Raw genomic sequence first — 16,970 nt, forward strand, 5'->3', positions numbered from 1 at the left:
GCCTAATGCTAAGGGGGAGCAGAACCACCTGTCTAAACAGAAAAGGCAGGTTTATTTCTGTCCACTGCTAAGGTTAACATCCAGTTTTCCAGCAGGAAAGCTGGATGTAAATGTTTACAAAGATGAGTTCCAAAAGATGTACAGCACCTTTCATCACTGGGTGTGCCATCACAAGGGGAAAGAGCAGGGACAGTGTGAATTTCTTGTGAACTTTCTGTTTGCTTTTAGACAGGATCTAAGCTTTGTCTATATAGGCCAGAACAGGGTATGGGGACAATTACAGAAATCAACCCCTGATGGGGCTACTGGGCTGCAGTGGGAGCACTTTACATTTTCTTAATCCAATCAATGCACTGAACACCTACTACGTAGGAAATGGAGAGGTACTGAAGACCCAGGACCCCGACTGGCACAGGAGAGTGGGAGAAGTAAGATATGGCCACAAATGACAGCAGTGCTATTTATCAGAAAGAGAAGGGAAATACAACCCTTCACACTGCTGTCAGAGGGACAGGCAGAGGGAAAGTGACAGGGCTGCTCCAATAATAGACAGCAAGGTCACTCGGGAAGTCATCCGCACTCTTCCTAATTTTCTCTGTAGGACACATGCCAGCAGAAATACTACTCGCTTAGCTCCCTAGAAAGTGCTCCCAGCAAACAGAAAGGACTGAGCCCTGCCCACAGTCCAGGGAGTCAGGCTAGGGATGCTGTCAAAGGTCAGAACTCACAATATAAAAACCGGTCCCCTCAAGCTGATACGCAAACTTTGCAGACAGCTGAAATAAAACCAAAGATCCTTCCTCCTCTCTGAAGCCTGTCTCAATCACTGAGCCTCAGCATAATTCTCTATGTGCCTCCTGCATATGGGGTTAGTTTTTCCTGAGGCAGGTGTTCCCAACTAGACCAGGGGCCTTTGGCATTGGAAACCACACTTTAGGATTCTTTTGTTACACCCGTTATTTCTACAGGCTCTTATGCATCACACAGAGCACTTCTATTACATTTGTTAATTAGCTGTTGCATATAGAAATGCCTTTTCAAAATGTGGCATCAAACTGAGCAGTAATTCTAGTAGTTGCTTGTCTCCATAAGCAATAAAAATAATTTATAACCATATCATTTATAAATAATTATTTGTTTTATGTTTTCAACTGTTATTTTGAAAAGATCTTTTCCCGGTTCTACAGCACTGGCTAGGCATCCTAACACACCATTTGATCAGGAATAGGATCCATACTTGTAACATAAGTAAGTACCATCATGGTGAAGAGATGGTGCCGCTGGGTCTGTCGATCAGGAAAGAAGATGGCAGCCCCACCGAGCAGGGTGTTTCTGACTTCTTGTTTTAACATTTCCATGGGCACAGAGTCTTCATCCACCCTATCCACCACTGACAGAAATGAACAATGGGATCAACTTTGATATACTTCATCTATTCACTATATATATATATACATCTGTTAGTTAGCCTATAAACTCATTACTCTCCATTTTGTAGTTAATACCAGAGCACAGAAATATTTCTGTATAGTCTAGGCAGTGTAAGAAAATAATTTCTTGTCTGTTTGTTTACATTTAACTAAAATAAGGACTGTAAGTACCAGTTTTAATTTCATTACTTCCCTGTCCTTTTGAGACACAACTTGGCAAAAGACTTAAAAATCACTTCATATGGTCACGTGTTTCATTTTCAATTTATCATTATAATATCTCCCCTTCAGTCTATCAAACTCATCCCAGCGTCTTAGCTGAAGTAAAGACTAAATTGTGTGATAATAATTTCTCAATATAACACACTGTATATCAGAAACCAGGAGGGAGTTATTGGTGAGGAAATAAATAATGATTCAAAGGAAACACTCATTTCCCAAAGAAGCAATCCCTTTTCTGGGCTTGCACAATCACAGGACCCTGTTCTCCAAAGCAAGAGGCCCCATAGGCAATGGGCACAGGACCACATTAAAGAAAAGCCCCAATCCCTACCATCACATAAGTGTGTATAGAGCTCCTTGGCAGCTTCCGCCCCTCTGGGACTCTGGTGTGGGGCCTTTGCATCCTCCGAGGAAGCCGGGGAGTCTCTNGGAAATAAATAATGATTCAAAGGAAACACTCATTTCCCAAAGAAGCAATCCCTTTTCTGGGCTTGCACAATCACAGGACCACATTAAAGAAAAGCCCCAATCCCTACCATCACATAAGTGTGTATAGAGCTCCTTGGCAGCTTCCGCCCCTCTGGGACTCTGGTGTGGGGCCTTTGCATCCTCCGAGGAAGCCGGGGAGTCTCTCTGCAGCACCGAGAAGCAGCTCTGGAGGAGCTGCAAGAGTAGGGTTTGGGCAGAGATGCATTCTTCTCTTGGGCTACAAAAAGACAAAGAACATCAGAGAGCAAAAAGGTGGGTTGCTTTTTTACCCTCCAAAGCCAAAAAGTCTATAAAGGACTCCCTCCTTTAGGCAAGAATGCCAACCCAGAGGAATAAAGGTGGAAGGAAAAAACACTGTACTAGGTAAAGTCTGCGAATACAGACCCCACCTGACTCTGCCCGTGGTGGGGCAAGGAAATGCACTTCTGCCCCTGTTTCTCCATCCGTACAATGGGGGTGCTGCTGGAATACTTGACCTGCTTATCCCACAAGGTCGCAGTGGTAATCAAATGAGAAAATGTTTGTGAAAATATTGCCCACATAAATCGGTTTATAGAAATGTGTGGTTTCTATAAAATATTAGTCCTTGTTAATCCCACATCAGGTGTTACTTTCCATAATAACTAAATCTTCAGATCAGAATAATAAACTAGTGGGAAGTGAAAAAACTTAGAAGAAAAAAACTGTCCATTAAGAATAGCAAAACTCGGTGTCTTCAGTTGTTTATATGATTATCACCTTATAATGAATTCGGACCTACTTTTGCTTTAATTTACTGTAAAAATTCCAGAAGATCTGCAAATCAAGACCTGCGAAGTCCAGAAAAGATCTGTACTTTAAGCCACTTTCCTTCTGCTGCACCTAAAAAATTATAAACCAGGAAAAATAAAATTAAAAATGCATTTAGAGAAATACAATAATGGCTCATTTACTTCTCGCTGTTAAAGAATGAAGTAGCCACATGGGTAAAATTCCCACATAATGGATACTTACTCTTAACTACTAAAAAGTCTGTGAACAATTATTTTTGGTGTGAAACTTTCTAAAATACGTACACATGTATGTGGTATGTATGTGGTATGTATATGTACGTATGTATGTGAGTGTGCATATATGCATGATGCACACACACCCAAGGAGGCTCCCGACTTCACTGACACCACACCGGAAACGTGAGTGAGTCTCCACTTGATGGCGGTTAGTGTCCAGGGCCACGTTACAGTGTGTTCTGACCCTTCCCTGCATGTAAGCTGAAACACCAATTCTGCTGTAAATGCTCCCACTATTTCAAACCTTCTCTCTCTCATTTGCTATTTTCTGCTGTGATAAGAGAGCTTGAACACCTAAGACCAAAAAAATCATACAGTGTTGAGTTAGCAGCCTCTGAATGTGCCCTGAAGCCAAACAAAGGTCCAGAGCAGACACAGCTGCACACCACACGAGAAGCCATCGCCAACTCCTGAGATAGACCAGGTTTTCTATGGTGATGGCTGTTAGAATCTCCCCTCAACTGAGTTGTCACTCTGTTTTTATTAGTGACTGTGTAAGTCAGCATCAAAAACACAAATGATTTCCAATTTTGACATTATTTTGGTACTTTTAGTAAACAAGTAGAATTTACCTACACTCTAGGAATAATTCTCCTTAAAAGAGACTCAAAGAGGACATAAATTCCATAAACTCGCTTCGACTCCCCAGTCTACCACTGGCAACCATGACTGGGGATCTTTAAGGTCTGTCTGTATGTCTATTCTAGGAAGCCCCACAATGATGGCCATGTGCCACTTAGTCTCTCATGACTGATGCCCTTGGTACCCACCACCTCACTCCCTTTGGTCTTCCAATGTCATCACAGGATGACAACCTGCCCTACTCATTCACAGTGCATGGCTGCCGCAGGGCCAGGTTTCACTGCCTGGTGTTCATTTCCCTGAACACTGCCATTTGTTCTCCCAAAGGAGTGAGGTCCCACAACTGACGATACACTACCAGGTCATGGGCAAGCTGCTGGATGAACTGAAGGGTCCTAAGGAGCAGTGTGGCCCCACAGACACTCTCCTCCACATCCTTTCTGCAGTGAGTGCAGGCGGTGCTCAGTTCTGCTTCTCCCCTCGCAGGCCGAAGGTACCCACTGATGCTCAAGCCTTGTACTCCCAAGCGCTCTGCCGACTCCTGACGGGTACACAGGAACTTCACCATCAAATACTACAAAGGACAAGAAAGATTTAAGGTGAAGGACTCAAAAGCCCTGGATACTGATGAAAGGGAGATAAAGGCCTTCCTGGGAAGGGCTCCCTATGGCTTTAGCAATTTATGAGAGACCAATATACTAGCACTGGGGACACAAACATAAGTCCAGCATCTTTAACAAACAGAAAAAAGACAATGTGAATGATGAATGAAGTCTAGCAAGTCTGGTTTTGGGAAAGATCACAGTAAGAGAAATGACATTACTCCCTCCTCAAGGCAAAAACAGGATTAAGACAGGATGAGTAAGAGAAGTATGTTTGCTCTATGGCACAGTCACTTTGATAGAAATCAGATATATAGCAACAACAGTCCATGAATGCCCTAAGGAATGATCTCAAAGGCCCCATCTGATATATGCAACCCATATGTTGGCAGCCCAGGACACAGCCCTGTCTGCTCAAAGCTAAACCCATTTTCAAAACCCAGCTTCTGTGCAAACTGTCTGCTTCTTACAGTGAATCCACCACTCAACTGCGTAAATATTTACTGAGCATCTACTCTGTATAAACCCCAAAGATACACCTTATTTCTCTATTTAAGCTCCTAAGATATACACTAGAGGTTAAAAAAATTAGGTAGCCAGGTAACTTCATAGCTATGAAAACACACCTCTCTTGTGTTTAAGCCTGTGTACTGGTCATTCTCTCGGCCTGAGATGCCCTTCTCGGTACATTTTAGCCTGGCTGAGGATGATGGCTTAGTCAGCTTCCAGTACTTGGCATCACACCACCTTCCTTGAGAAACTGTCCTTAGTGAACTTCAGACTGGGTCAGATACTGCTGGGCTGCAGGAACCTGCTATGAATCCCTTTATCACAGCCCAGAATCACAGTGTCCTGTACACCTGTGCTTCCCATGAGATTATGAACCCCCGAGGGTCAAGATCACTTCTGCTTCCCTCAAGCGTTCCAGTGCTGGCACACAATGACGACTTGATAAATATTTACAGACAAAAGGAAGGGAGTGGGCAAGCACTCACTGGCAGCAACTCAGTAATGCTTACTTTGGCAACTCTGCACTGCTGCAGCTTGACCTCTGCTTCATCCCATTCTTCTTCCAGCTCAAACCAGCCAACAGGGTCATCCTCTCCAAGGTCATCAGATGAGCAACCGATCCTGTAAACACAAAGGTAATCACAAACGTTTTCCTATTCCTAAACTTCTCAAGAGTCCAACAAATAAGGCACCATCTATGTAAGTAGCCTTTAACTTGTGGATATGGCCCGTTAACTTACATATGAGGTAGTTTATAGTAATTTCCTCCCCATTTCTCAGCCTCCTCATCTGTGAAATGGGATCAATACCAAACATAATCTGAGAACCAAAGAGAAAGCTTGCTTCTCTAGGCTTATCTGAAGAACCAGACATGAAGTCAAGGGATCTTAGATGAGCTACTCAGAAATAAGAGACAATGTAACAGGTGGGGTGTGTTTCTGGAATGGTCCAAAGAAGAAGCAGGTTCAGTGTTATTTCCCTGGCTAATGTATGAGTGAGCAGCCTGAGGCTTGGGCTACGTGCAACAACTGAAGAGTAAAAGCTGGGGAGCTTTCAGACCCTGGAGCTCCAAAAAGAGAAAACTTCAGCCTTCAGAAGCCTCAGTAATTTTTCTTGTTCCTTAAGAAGTCCCTCCAGCCCTGGCTGGTGTGGCTCAGTAGATTGAGTACCAGCTTGTGAACCGAAAGGTTGACGGTTCGAGTCTCAGTCAGGGCATATGTCTAGGTTGTGGGCAAGGTACCCAGTTGGGGGCATGTGAGAAGCAAAAGGTATCTCTCGCACATCAATGTTTCTCTCCCTCCCGTTCTCCCTCTCTCTAAAAATAAATAAATAAAATTGAAAAAGTCCTTCCAGAAAAGCATTTCGGCCTTGAGGCTAAAGAAGCACAACTGTTAGCCACTTCTTTTTAAAAACTGGACACTTATTCAGCACTTAAATAACTACAGAAAAGGCGGTCTTTTCAAGTACTAGTCCGAAAACGATACTATTTACTCTAGGATACAGCTAACAAGCTAGCACCACATGAGTATTCTGTATGGACAAGAAAAGCAAATTCTGGGATTTATAGCAAGAAGAGGAAAAAGACAAAGGACCCAGAGTAGGTTCTGTAACAGAGAGGGAAAATATGCTCTTTTCTTAGCATAAGTCTTTCTGAGCATAACCTTTAGCACAAAATAGTCGACTCTAAAACCAATGGGACAGCTGGTATTCTATCTTAGCCCCTGTCAGTGAGTTTCATCATATGTTGCAGGATTTTTTAATTTACTCTTTGGGAACATCAAGGAAATTTCTGAGGTACTAAGAGCTGGCAGGGTGTCAAAGAGGAGAGAGAAGCAACCTTGATCCTTACACCACACCACAGGCAAGGTGGAAAAAAGAAAGCTGAGTATTCATACTGTGAAGTATGCATAAGCAAGCAAGCAGCCAATTCTGGAGCCAGTTGACTGACCACTGTCTGAACAGAGGGAAAGGAAAAGAAGGCAGAAAGACAGATGCATGCACATTAACATTTCGATTTCCAAACCAGAAAGGCACTGGTAATATGTAGGTCAGCCAAATCAGGATTCCAGAGTAGTTCAGGTTGAAACCAGAGGTAGAATCAGCAAGGGACTAGTAAATAGGTCTACATTAAGGCTAAAAAAAAAAAATTATCCTACATAAAATGTGCACAATCTTGTTTGACAGCAGGTTTAGGAAAAAGACCTATTTTAATATGTCCCAAGAGAGGGACAAAGCTGCTTAGAAACAACTGTAATCTCTAGTTATTATTTTTAAAAGGAAAGCATCTTTAAAGAAAAAAAAGAGAGAGACAAAGATGTGTGATGGGAGGGACATTTGATCATTTTCATTAAGGGGGCTGAATTAAGACCACTGAGTTGATACCGAAGTGCAATGACTTCTCTGTCATTAAGAGTTTTCTAGAGAGGCTGAATAACCACTTGTTAGGGATGCCTCCAGAGGAAATACAGCACAGAGAGGGAGTTCTTCCAGATCCTTGCCATTCAAAGTGTGGTCTGCGGATGGGGAGCAGCTGAATCACCTGGGAGCTTGTTAGAAAGTCTCAGGCCCCACCCAGAACTACTGGTTCAGAATCCACATTTTAACACAATCTTTGGTGATTCATCTGTACACTAAAGCTTAGTAGTGCAGTACGGGATGACAGTTTAAGGCCAGCACCCTAGTACCTGTGATAAATAGCAGCAAAAACAGCAAGTCTAGGGTTTGGCTCCATGAATTTTAACTTGCTAAAAGTAACCAGGGGGGAACATGGCCCAATGACCTCTGCAGCACAATCCAACAAGTCCACTTCTAGACTTTATCTTATTGACCCCTGGGTAGCATTTGGCACCACTGCCCACGCCTTCCTTCTTTCAACTTGGCTTCATGTGACACATTCCCAGCTTCCTGCGGCTGCTCTGGCTGTTTTTCTCAGTCTTCTTTTCTGTTGCCCTTTAAATACTGGTGCCTCTTAACATGTTGATCTAAGGCTGCTTCTCTTTCCAGACAACATGCTCTTCCAAAATGACCTCTTCTAATTCATTCTGAATTATCATTTAAACATCTCTCATATCTATGCTTTCGATGCAAATGTCTCTTCCAGGCTCCTAACCTATTTATCCAACTAGCTACTGAGTATCTCAAAGGCTTCCTAGAACCTCAAACTCAACAGGGCCAAAACTCAGAGCACCACCTTCCCCAAAGTATTTTCAATTTCATAGAAAGACACTGCCAATGTTCCCATCCTCCCAAGCCTGGATCCCAGCACTCACTAACCTAAGCTTTCTCCCCGCGCCCCCTCTACAGTCAGTAATGTAACAGGCCTGTTGCTTCTACCTTCTAGTGGTCTCTAAAATCAGGCCACATCTCTCCATCGCTGCTCTGGCTGCTCTAGTTGAGATCACCCACACCTCTGGCCACAGAGGTGACAGCAGCAGCCTCTTCCATTTCACCCTGCCTCCACGCTCGCTCTCCTCCAATCCATGCTACACACAGCATGATCCACAGCAGTGCTTCTAAAACACACATCTGGTTTAGTTCATCCTAGAACTCTTCAATACCACACTCCATGCAATCTCTCTGGCCCCACCTCTCCCACTGCATCCAGGACAGAATTCCAAACCCTGACAGAGAGACAAAATGACTGTTAATGACCTAGCCCCTTCCTAGCTCTCCAGCTTCATCTCTCACCACTCTCCACCTCACAGTAAACCTCAGTAATATGGAACCCACCAGTCCTTGAATATGCCACACTTCACTTCTGAGTTCTCAAACCTACTATGTGCTCAGGACATTCTACTCCCACATTTTCAAGCAGCTGATTAACTCTAACTGATCCTTTAGTTTTTACCATAAACACCATTTCCTCCAGAAAGCCTTCCCTGATCAGGTCAGGTGCTCTGCCACCTGCCACGTGCTCCTGGAACACCCTACCTTCTCCTACATAGTATTCGTAACACTGTGATACTACCAGTTTTTTTTTCTTTAGCATTAGGGTTAGTTTTATTTTTAAAAATTTTTAAATATATATATATATATATATATATATATATACACACATATATATATTTAAATATATTTTATTGATTATACCATTACAGTTGTTCTATTCCCCCCTTCATTCCCCTCCCCCCGCACACTCCCTCACCCACTACTCTCCCCCCTTAGTTTATAACCACGTGTCTCGAGTTCTTTAGATTCTATATTTCCCCCACTATTCTCGCCCTCCCCCCTATCTATTTTCTACCTACCCTCTATGCTATTTTCTGTGCCTTCTCCCCCCTTCTCCTCCTCCCACCCCTCTGTTTCTAACCCTCCATGTGTTCTTCATTTCTATGGTTCCACTCCTGATCTAGCTGTCCTCTTGGTTTGCTTTTGTTTTAGGTGTGGTTGTTAATAACTGTGAGTTTGCTGTCCTTTCACTGTTCATATTTTTCATCATCTCTTTCTTATATAAGTCCCTTTAGCATTTCATATAATAAGGGCTTGGTGATGATGAACTCCTTGAACTTGACCTTATCTGAGAAGCACTTTATCTGTCCTTCCATTCTAAATGAAAGTTTTGCTGGATAAAGCAATCTTGGCTGTAGGTCTTTGGATTTCATGACTTGGAATACTTCTTTCCAGCCCCTTCTTGCCTGTAAGGTCTCTTTTGAGAAATCCGCTGACAGTCTGATGGGTACTCCTTTGTAGGTGACTGTCCCCTTATCCCTTGCTGCTTCTAGGATTCTCTCCTTCATTTTAGTCTTGGCTAATGTAATTATGATGTGCCTTGGTGTGTTCCTTCTTGGGTCCAACTTCTTTGGGACTCTCTGAGCTTCCTGGATTTCCTGGAAGTCTATTTCCTTTGCCAGACTGGGGAAGTTCTCCTTTATTATTTGTTCAAATAAGTTTTCCACTCGTGGCTGTTTCTTTCCCCCTTCTGGTACCCCTATAATCCGGATGTTGGAACGTTTAAAGATGTCCTGGAGGTTCCTAAGCCTCTCCTCATTTTTTTGAATTCTCATTTCTTCATTCCTTTCTGGTTGGATGTTTCGTTCTTCCTTCTGGTCCATTCCATTGATTTGAGTCCCAGTTTCCTTTCCATCGCTATTGGTTTCCTGGACATCTCCCTTCATTTCAATTAGTTTAGCCTTCATATGTTCCTCTAATTTGTGACTGTACTCTACCAATTCTGTGAGCATCCTGATAAATAGTGTCTTAAATTAGGCTTCTGAGAGGCTGGCAATCTGTTGGTCGCTTAGAGTTATTGGCTCTGGGACTTTGAGTTCTTCTTGCACCATCTTTTGGGCTGTTCGTGCCTGTTCTGTAGCAGGATTGGAGCCCTAAAGTGTTCACTAGAGCAGGGCAACTAAGTCGCTGGGTTGTGATGTTGTATGTGGGGGTGGGGTCAAACAGGGACAATGGCTTCCCAATGGCTGCTGCCGCGACCCCCACCGGCACCGCAGCCACCACCGTCACCAGGCCCACGAGTTTCGTTCCACTGCACGCGAGTGTGCCACCGCCTTCAGCCCTCCACCACTGGGTTCGCCCCCTGGGGCCTGTGTGATCCGTCTCACTGTGTGTGAATGTGCGACCTTGGTCAGTCTGCCCTGCACCCCGACTAGTTCCGGGCTGCCTGCGCGCCTAGGTCTGTCCTGCCTGACCCAGCTCCGCTGCTGGCTCCGCCTCTCTTACCGTCCCCGGTGAACGGTTCGTAGTTGTCGGACTTCTGTATAATTCCGTTTTCTGGTCTTTGGGTGTGTCCTAGTTCTCCAAAACGTTTGTTGTATTCAAACTTGGTTGTGGGAGAAGGCACAGTGTTTCTACCTATGCCTCCATCTTGGTGGAAGTCCTGTGATACCAGTTTTATCCTCTGCTTCTGAGTTAAACAGGAAGCTCCACAGAGCAGTGACTGTGCCAATTTGCTCATTATAGTATCTTCAGTGCCTAGCAACAGGCCTAGCACATAGTAAGTGCTTAATAACTATTTTCAATAAAAGCATGAATAGAAAGAGGGAATTTGGGGTATGAGTAAATTTCCAGTGGCTAGGTAAGACTGAAGACCTCAGGCTGCCCACAGTTCAGGCATGCTCATTCATTACCCAGCTGTCTTAAAAATGCACGTGCCCGGTCACAGAAGGGACCGAGTAAGAATCTGTGAACAAACTAAAATGCACATCTTCACATATGCTGTTAGAAGCAATGAATGCTCATGGCCACTGAGGGTGGGTCAGCGGCACTTTTTCTATAAAGACAAGAAGGCATATTTCACCAATAAGAGAATGTATACAATCTTATTAACTACAAAGATTTTTATTCTGTTCCTTACCTGCTTTTTACAAATTGCCTAAATTCCTGAATCTTCCACTTGTCATACTTTTCAAACCTTTTGAAGTGTTCTTCTGCATGAAATCTATCAGAAGATGAGTTATAGGCAAACACCAGCCCACAGTGGGCACCAATGCCTCCTCGTCGAACCTGAAAACAGAGATCTAGATAAAGCACAGCAGAGGGGCAAAGTTCGGTGGCTGTTTTGTTTCCAAATGATATGGTTCAATTCAAGTAGCTTAAAGCAAAATCAAACCAATGAAATGATCTTTGAAATACATTAAGTCCTGAGAGACCCAAGATGGCAGCAAAGTAGGTAGAAGTTACCTCCTCCCAGGAACAAATCAGAATTACAACTAAATTCTAGAACAATCAACCTGAATAACCAACTGAAGACCAGCTTAACAGAAGCTTTATAACTAAGCATTTACAGAGGAAGCCACACTGAGACTGGTAGGAAGGGCAGAGAGTCAAAAAGGACTGGCCCCACACCCACATGTGGTGGCTGAGAATCCAGAGGGACACCTCAACGGCAAAGATCCCTCCTGAGGGGCAAGGGGTCTCAATTCCACACTGGGCTTTCTAGCCCACAGCACCAGAGCTGGGAGGAGGAGCCCACATAGCCTCTGGCTATTAAAATCAGCGGGGAGTCTGTTTATCACGGGAGACAGGAGTCTGCCTACAAACCCAGGTACCCTCTTACAGGACAAATGCACAAAATCTCATTCTTGGGCACTCTCCCTGGGCTCCAGTGAAAGGACAACAGCTCAGAGCAAACTGGAGTCGCTAAGGGAGAGACTGAGTTGTGTGGCCTTGGGAAGATGGCTAGAGTGGCGGCCACAATTGTCCCTGTGCTGAGTCCTTCTCCCATTCCACCCACAGACACCATCTTTCCTGGGTCAAGCACTCCCCTCCATAGGTTGTCGACCGGGGGAGATCCACTGGCCTGGCCCTGCGCAGGAATCAGCTAGCTTTCAGCAGCCTGGGTCTACTGCAGTCTTTCTTGGAAGGCCCTTGGAAGGAGGTCTGGGAAGACTCGGGGGGTGTGAGGGATGCACAGGGAGAGACTGAATCACATGGCTCTGGGGAGAGGTCGGTTCCCCACCCACGTCCTCCCGCCACCATGGGAGATCCACTAGCTCCAACCTCCCAACTCCCTATGGCCCCAACTTTGCCAAACTCCTTGCCCTGCTTAGGAACTGGCTAGGCAGGCAGCTTGGGAGCACTATAGTCTTTCAGAGGGTGTCAGACACGCACAGGGAAAGCCTGAGTAGTGTGGCTCTAGGGCAAGGGCCATTTCTTTCTCCACACGCCCTGACCTGGTACCACTGTTCCTGTACAGAGTCCTCCCTTCAGAGGGCCAAATCTGTTTAGCCTGATAAACTCTACTGGTCTCACCCTGATGGCTCCCTGAGACCCTGCCTTACAAAGACCCACAGCCCCACACAGGTAGCAGCTGCCCTTGAGGAACCCTGAAACTTCTGCTGAGTGGCCACAGATCCAGCACTGGTGCCAAGTTTGAATCTGTATCAACTGGGTCAATCTCACTTGCCTCTACCTGGAGACTTGAACCTGCCTTACAGAATTTGCTTACACTGGAGGCTCTTTCAATGGCTGAGCCCAATAGGTAGTCACAGGTGGAAGCCAAATCTTGGAGTACCTTGGGCCTTTTGCTGACCTGCCCCAGGCTCAATACTTGTGGAAGCTGGCCTCTATATGTGGCTTGGGCCCCCTCATACACACTCAGGCCCAGCAGAGGCAGCCAGCAACCATAGATCTCTTTGTAGCTTCTAACAGGTAGCTCAGGGCGAGTCACAGACAGCATCTGACATTGACTTGTACCTGAGTACCTCCCAAGAGGCCTCAGAACAAACACACCCAGTGGCAGGCTTCAGACTACAGCAGAACATGACCTATACAGCAGACACCAGACGCTGCTGGGATAAATTACACTTCGTGGTGTCAACCCCTGCACAGCAGCTTGTACACTGTAGTCGGGTCAGTACTCACAGCCAGCCAGCCTGAAGTCAACCCCACCTATGGATGGGCCAAGAGCAATCAAGACTCAACTACAGGAGGGTTCACATAGCCCACACAAGGGGCATTCAGGGCGCACCTAGCTCAGCTGATCAGAGAGACTGTGCCCACTGAGCCTCACAGGACACCTACTACACAGGTCGCCCTGTCAAGACTGGGAGACACAGCAGATCTACCTCATATACAGACACAAATACAGAAAGGCAGCCAAAATGGGGGGACAAAGAAACATGCCCTAAATGAAAAAACAAGAGAAATCAAATATATTACGTCCAGGAAAAGTTAGAAGGCTGCATCCCAAGAAATGATTCCTTACCTTTCTCAATCACTATGTTCACCCACTCACAGACTTAACAATCTATTCACCTCTGTGTCCCTGACCTCTGCTACAGGCCTGACACAGAAAAATCATTAAACGTTCAGTGAAAAACCAGTGACACACACCTCTAAACTGTAACCCTATTTTTCAAAACAGTAGTATCCTTGCTTAAAGAAAATAGCATGAGAGTTACCATAATTCTGATCTGGGTAACTTGGAAGGCAGATTCAGTCGCTGTAGAAAAAATAGTACTTGCTCTGGTTTTTCCAGTCTCTGTGAGAAAACCTGCAAAATGGAAAAACTAAGTTAGAATGACTAACTCATTTGTTTTAATCCTAAGAACCAAGATCAACAAAACAAACCATATCCTTTGAGACAGGCAATAACTAGGTTCATCTGGTAATTTCACAGACATTAGAAAAAGACTTCTCCTCCGGGCAGATGCAACCCTACTGACAACCCCGAGGTAACAGACCACAGCTAGGTACAACTCCTCAGGGCACAGACACCTCAAACCATGTAGGCAGTGCTACTCTGAGGTACCCACACAGAAACAAAAAAGTTTGCCAAAACTGTGACTTTAATTCAGAGACAAAAGACTGGACAGTCAATCATTTTCAGCACCATCCCTAAAACCATGACTGATGTTGGACCCGGCTGACAAAGGCAAGCAGGTGTAGCAGCCAAAAGAGGGATTAGGCGGCCTTTAGAATACTGTCAGGAAAGACCGTGGAAGACTTCAGAACGAAAAGATTGCTGGGGGTTCCGTGCAGCACCCCCTTTGGGTTATCGCCACCTTTCGCTGTCTCTGGGCTATTTCACAACTCTGTAAACTGTAGACTAATGACAGGGGTGCAAATGATTCTTGTTCACACAAATAAAACTTGTGTTCTATGGGAATGCAGCTGGTTACTCTTTGTAAGTGCTGACCAATTCTGGATGTGTGTATAGATTCCCGTCAGCATCCTTATTGGTTTGTGTATATTTTCTAAATTCTCCTTTGAACTGTTTGTAACATCTTACTGATTCCCTCACTAATTAATGACATAAATAAAAAGTCTGACATGTTCACTTTGTATTTGTGTGAGATCACAGTTTACCTTTTTTGTTGCTAATTTTCCTTTAATAATTCACAAAATGTCCGCTGCTAGACTCAAGGTTGCTTTCCTCTTTCAACCCCCCGTAAAGGACGGAGCGTGCACGTGCTGAAGTCGGCACTAACCAGCCATCCTTCCTAGGACCACGAACTGCTCTCAACCACTCTACTTTATCAAGACGAAAAGACTAAAACCAGTTTCATGCTTCTTATTTCATTACACTGAGTTCAATAAAAAAAAACTTGTAAAGTTGAATGTCCACAAAATAATATGCAAAATTTGTTACCAACACCAAGAAAATTAAATCCAAAGGAACATTCGTTAATTCACAAGATAAGCAATTATATAATCTAATTCTATCAGATAGTAATTCTGCAATTTTAATAAACCACATAGCCATAAAAGTCATACAAATTCTACTAAACAGTAATACTAAAAACTACATCCATTATTAAACTGTCACTTTCCCAGGAGTCTGGGTGACTCTATCTAATCAAATCTGTTGTAAAGGCTGAGATACTGCCTAGAAATGAACTAATTAGCACTTTTAATTAGTCTCAAAATAGCTAAAACAATATAAACTTTAGGTCAAAAGAATCAGACTCTTTTTAAATAACATTGCTACCAAACACACACTTAAGCACTTTTAAGGCCTAAATAAATAAATAAATAAATAAAGCTCAAAAATTAAGTAAATAAAACATTTGACCTTGGTAAAAAACCAGCTCGTGTGTCTCGGTATGATATTGTAAAACTACTTCTGTTTGGATACCATGCCCCCATGCCCAAATGATTCTCTTAGAATGCCAGGGGACAAAAACAATCATAAATTTAAAGAATTTAATACATCTGTCCCTTCAGTTACATTCGCGGCACCTTGTACTCCTTGGAAGCACCACACCAGTGGCCTTGGCCCACAGGAGAGTTAGCCCTCTGGCTGCCCACATGGTTCTCTAACGCTCTGGGCAGCAAGCAGCACTTGGCTGGGACTGATACTTCCCACAGCTGGAGAACTTACCAGTGAAAAGAACTTCCCTCCAGAAGGGGAAGAAATAAATCATCCCCCAAACCCAGCAGTTCTGTCTGTGAGGACTTTCCCCTGTCCCTCCTTTGTCCTCAGGCTGTTTCTGCAGTAGAGCAAGGAAGACCAAAACCTACTCTGAGTTACAAGACACAGACAGTGACGGCTGTAGAGCGAGTGGCTGGGAGAAACACAGTCTCCTCCCATATACTCACACACACAACAAAAATAAAAACTCCACAAACTACTACACGACCTAGGTAGGCATCCCCGGAGGAGAGTTAGGAGAGGCAGGCAGACAAGACATAGGAAGAATAACACAATACTCAAATCAGATCAGACAGAGTCCTTTAAGACACAGAATAGTGTTAAAAATCCATACAGTAATTTTAATAAAAATACTCTGGCCCTGGCTGGTGTAGCTCAGTGGATCGAACATGGGCCTGTGAACCAAAGGATCGCAGTTTGATTCCCAGTCAGGGCACAGGCCTGGGTTGCAGGCCAGTTCCCAGCAGGGGACACACGAGAGGCAACCATACATTGATACTTATCTCCCTCTCTCCTTTCTTTCCCCCTCTGTCTAAAAATACATAAATTTAAAAAATACTCTGTATAATATTATAATGATGGGTATATGTCATTATAAATATATGTGATTATAAATTTGTTCAAACCCACAGAATATACAACACTAAGAGTGAACCCTATGGACTTTGGCTAATTATAATGTGTCAAAAAGATGTTCACCCTTGGTAAAAACACAAAAACAAAAAGTACCATTCTGGTGAGTCATGTGGATACCTGGGGAGACTGCATGTGTGGGGCAGATGGTATATAGGAAATATCTGTATCTTCTTCCAATTTTGGTGTACACTTAAAACTGCTCTAAAAAAATAAAATCCTTAAAAAAAAAGATAGGTAAAGACATGGTTTGAAATGGCTATAAAAGTAAAAAAAAGAAAAGATAAAATAAAACAGAAGAGAGGATTTTTAGTGGATGATGACGGCGGTATAAAAAATTTCATTTATTGCCCTGGCTGGTGTAGCTCAGTGGATTGAGTGCGGGCCTGTGAACCAGACGATCGCGGTTCGATTCCCAGTCAGGGCACATGCCTGGGTTGCAGGCCATTTCCCAGCAGGGGACTCATGAGAGGCAACCAAACATTGATATTTCTCTCCCTCTTTCCTTCCCTTCCCCTCTAAAGATAAATAAATAAAATATTTAAAAAAAATTTTCATTTACTGATTTCGGGAAGATTCTGCCTTGTGTGCTCCAGAGACAAAAGCCCTAGTTCTCCTGAGTAAA

General features: G+C 44.0%; 1 protein-coding gene across 4 annotated transcripts in view; it reads right to left on the reverse strand.

Annotated features, from left to right (window-relative positions):
* ZZEF1 (zinc finger ZZ-type and EF-hand domain containing 1) overlaps nt 1-16,970 on the reverse strand; it is a 113,008-nt gene that overhangs the window by 66,429 nt on the left and 29,609 nt on the right. For 3 of the 4 annotated variants that reach the window (XM_037029579.1, XM_037029577.1, XM_037029580.1), the window contains exons 10-16: nt 13,740-13,831; nt 11,192-11,340; nt 5,394-5,505; nt 4,131-4,346; nt 2,902-3,002; nt 2,189-2,358; nt 1,257-1,390 (exon numbers count right to left, since the gene is read on the reverse strand). In XM_037029579.1, the coding sequence (XP_036885474.1) occupies nt 1,257-1,390; nt 2,189-2,358; nt 2,902-3,002; nt 4,131-4,346; nt 5,394-5,505; nt 11,192-11,340; nt 13,740-13,831 (974 nt within the window). Of the gene's footprint in view, nt 1-1,256; nt 1,391-1,983; nt 2,057-2,188; nt 2,359-2,901; nt 3,003-4,130; nt 4,347-5,393; nt 5,506-11,191; nt 11,341-13,739; nt 13,832-16,970 lie in introns of all 4 variants that reach the window. The other variant, XM_037029578.1, reaches the window with a different exon arrangement.

The sequence above is a fragment of the Sturnira hondurensis genome, unplaced genomic scaffold, assembly GCF_014824575.4.
Source record: "Sturnira hondurensis isolate 20B ecotype Veracruz unplaced genomic scaffold, ASM1482457v3 Scaffold0020374, whole genome shotgun sequence".
In the NCBI taxonomy this organism is placed as follows: domain Eukaryota; kingdom Metazoa; phylum Chordata; class Mammalia; order Chiroptera; family Phyllostomidae; genus Sturnira; species Sturnira hondurensis.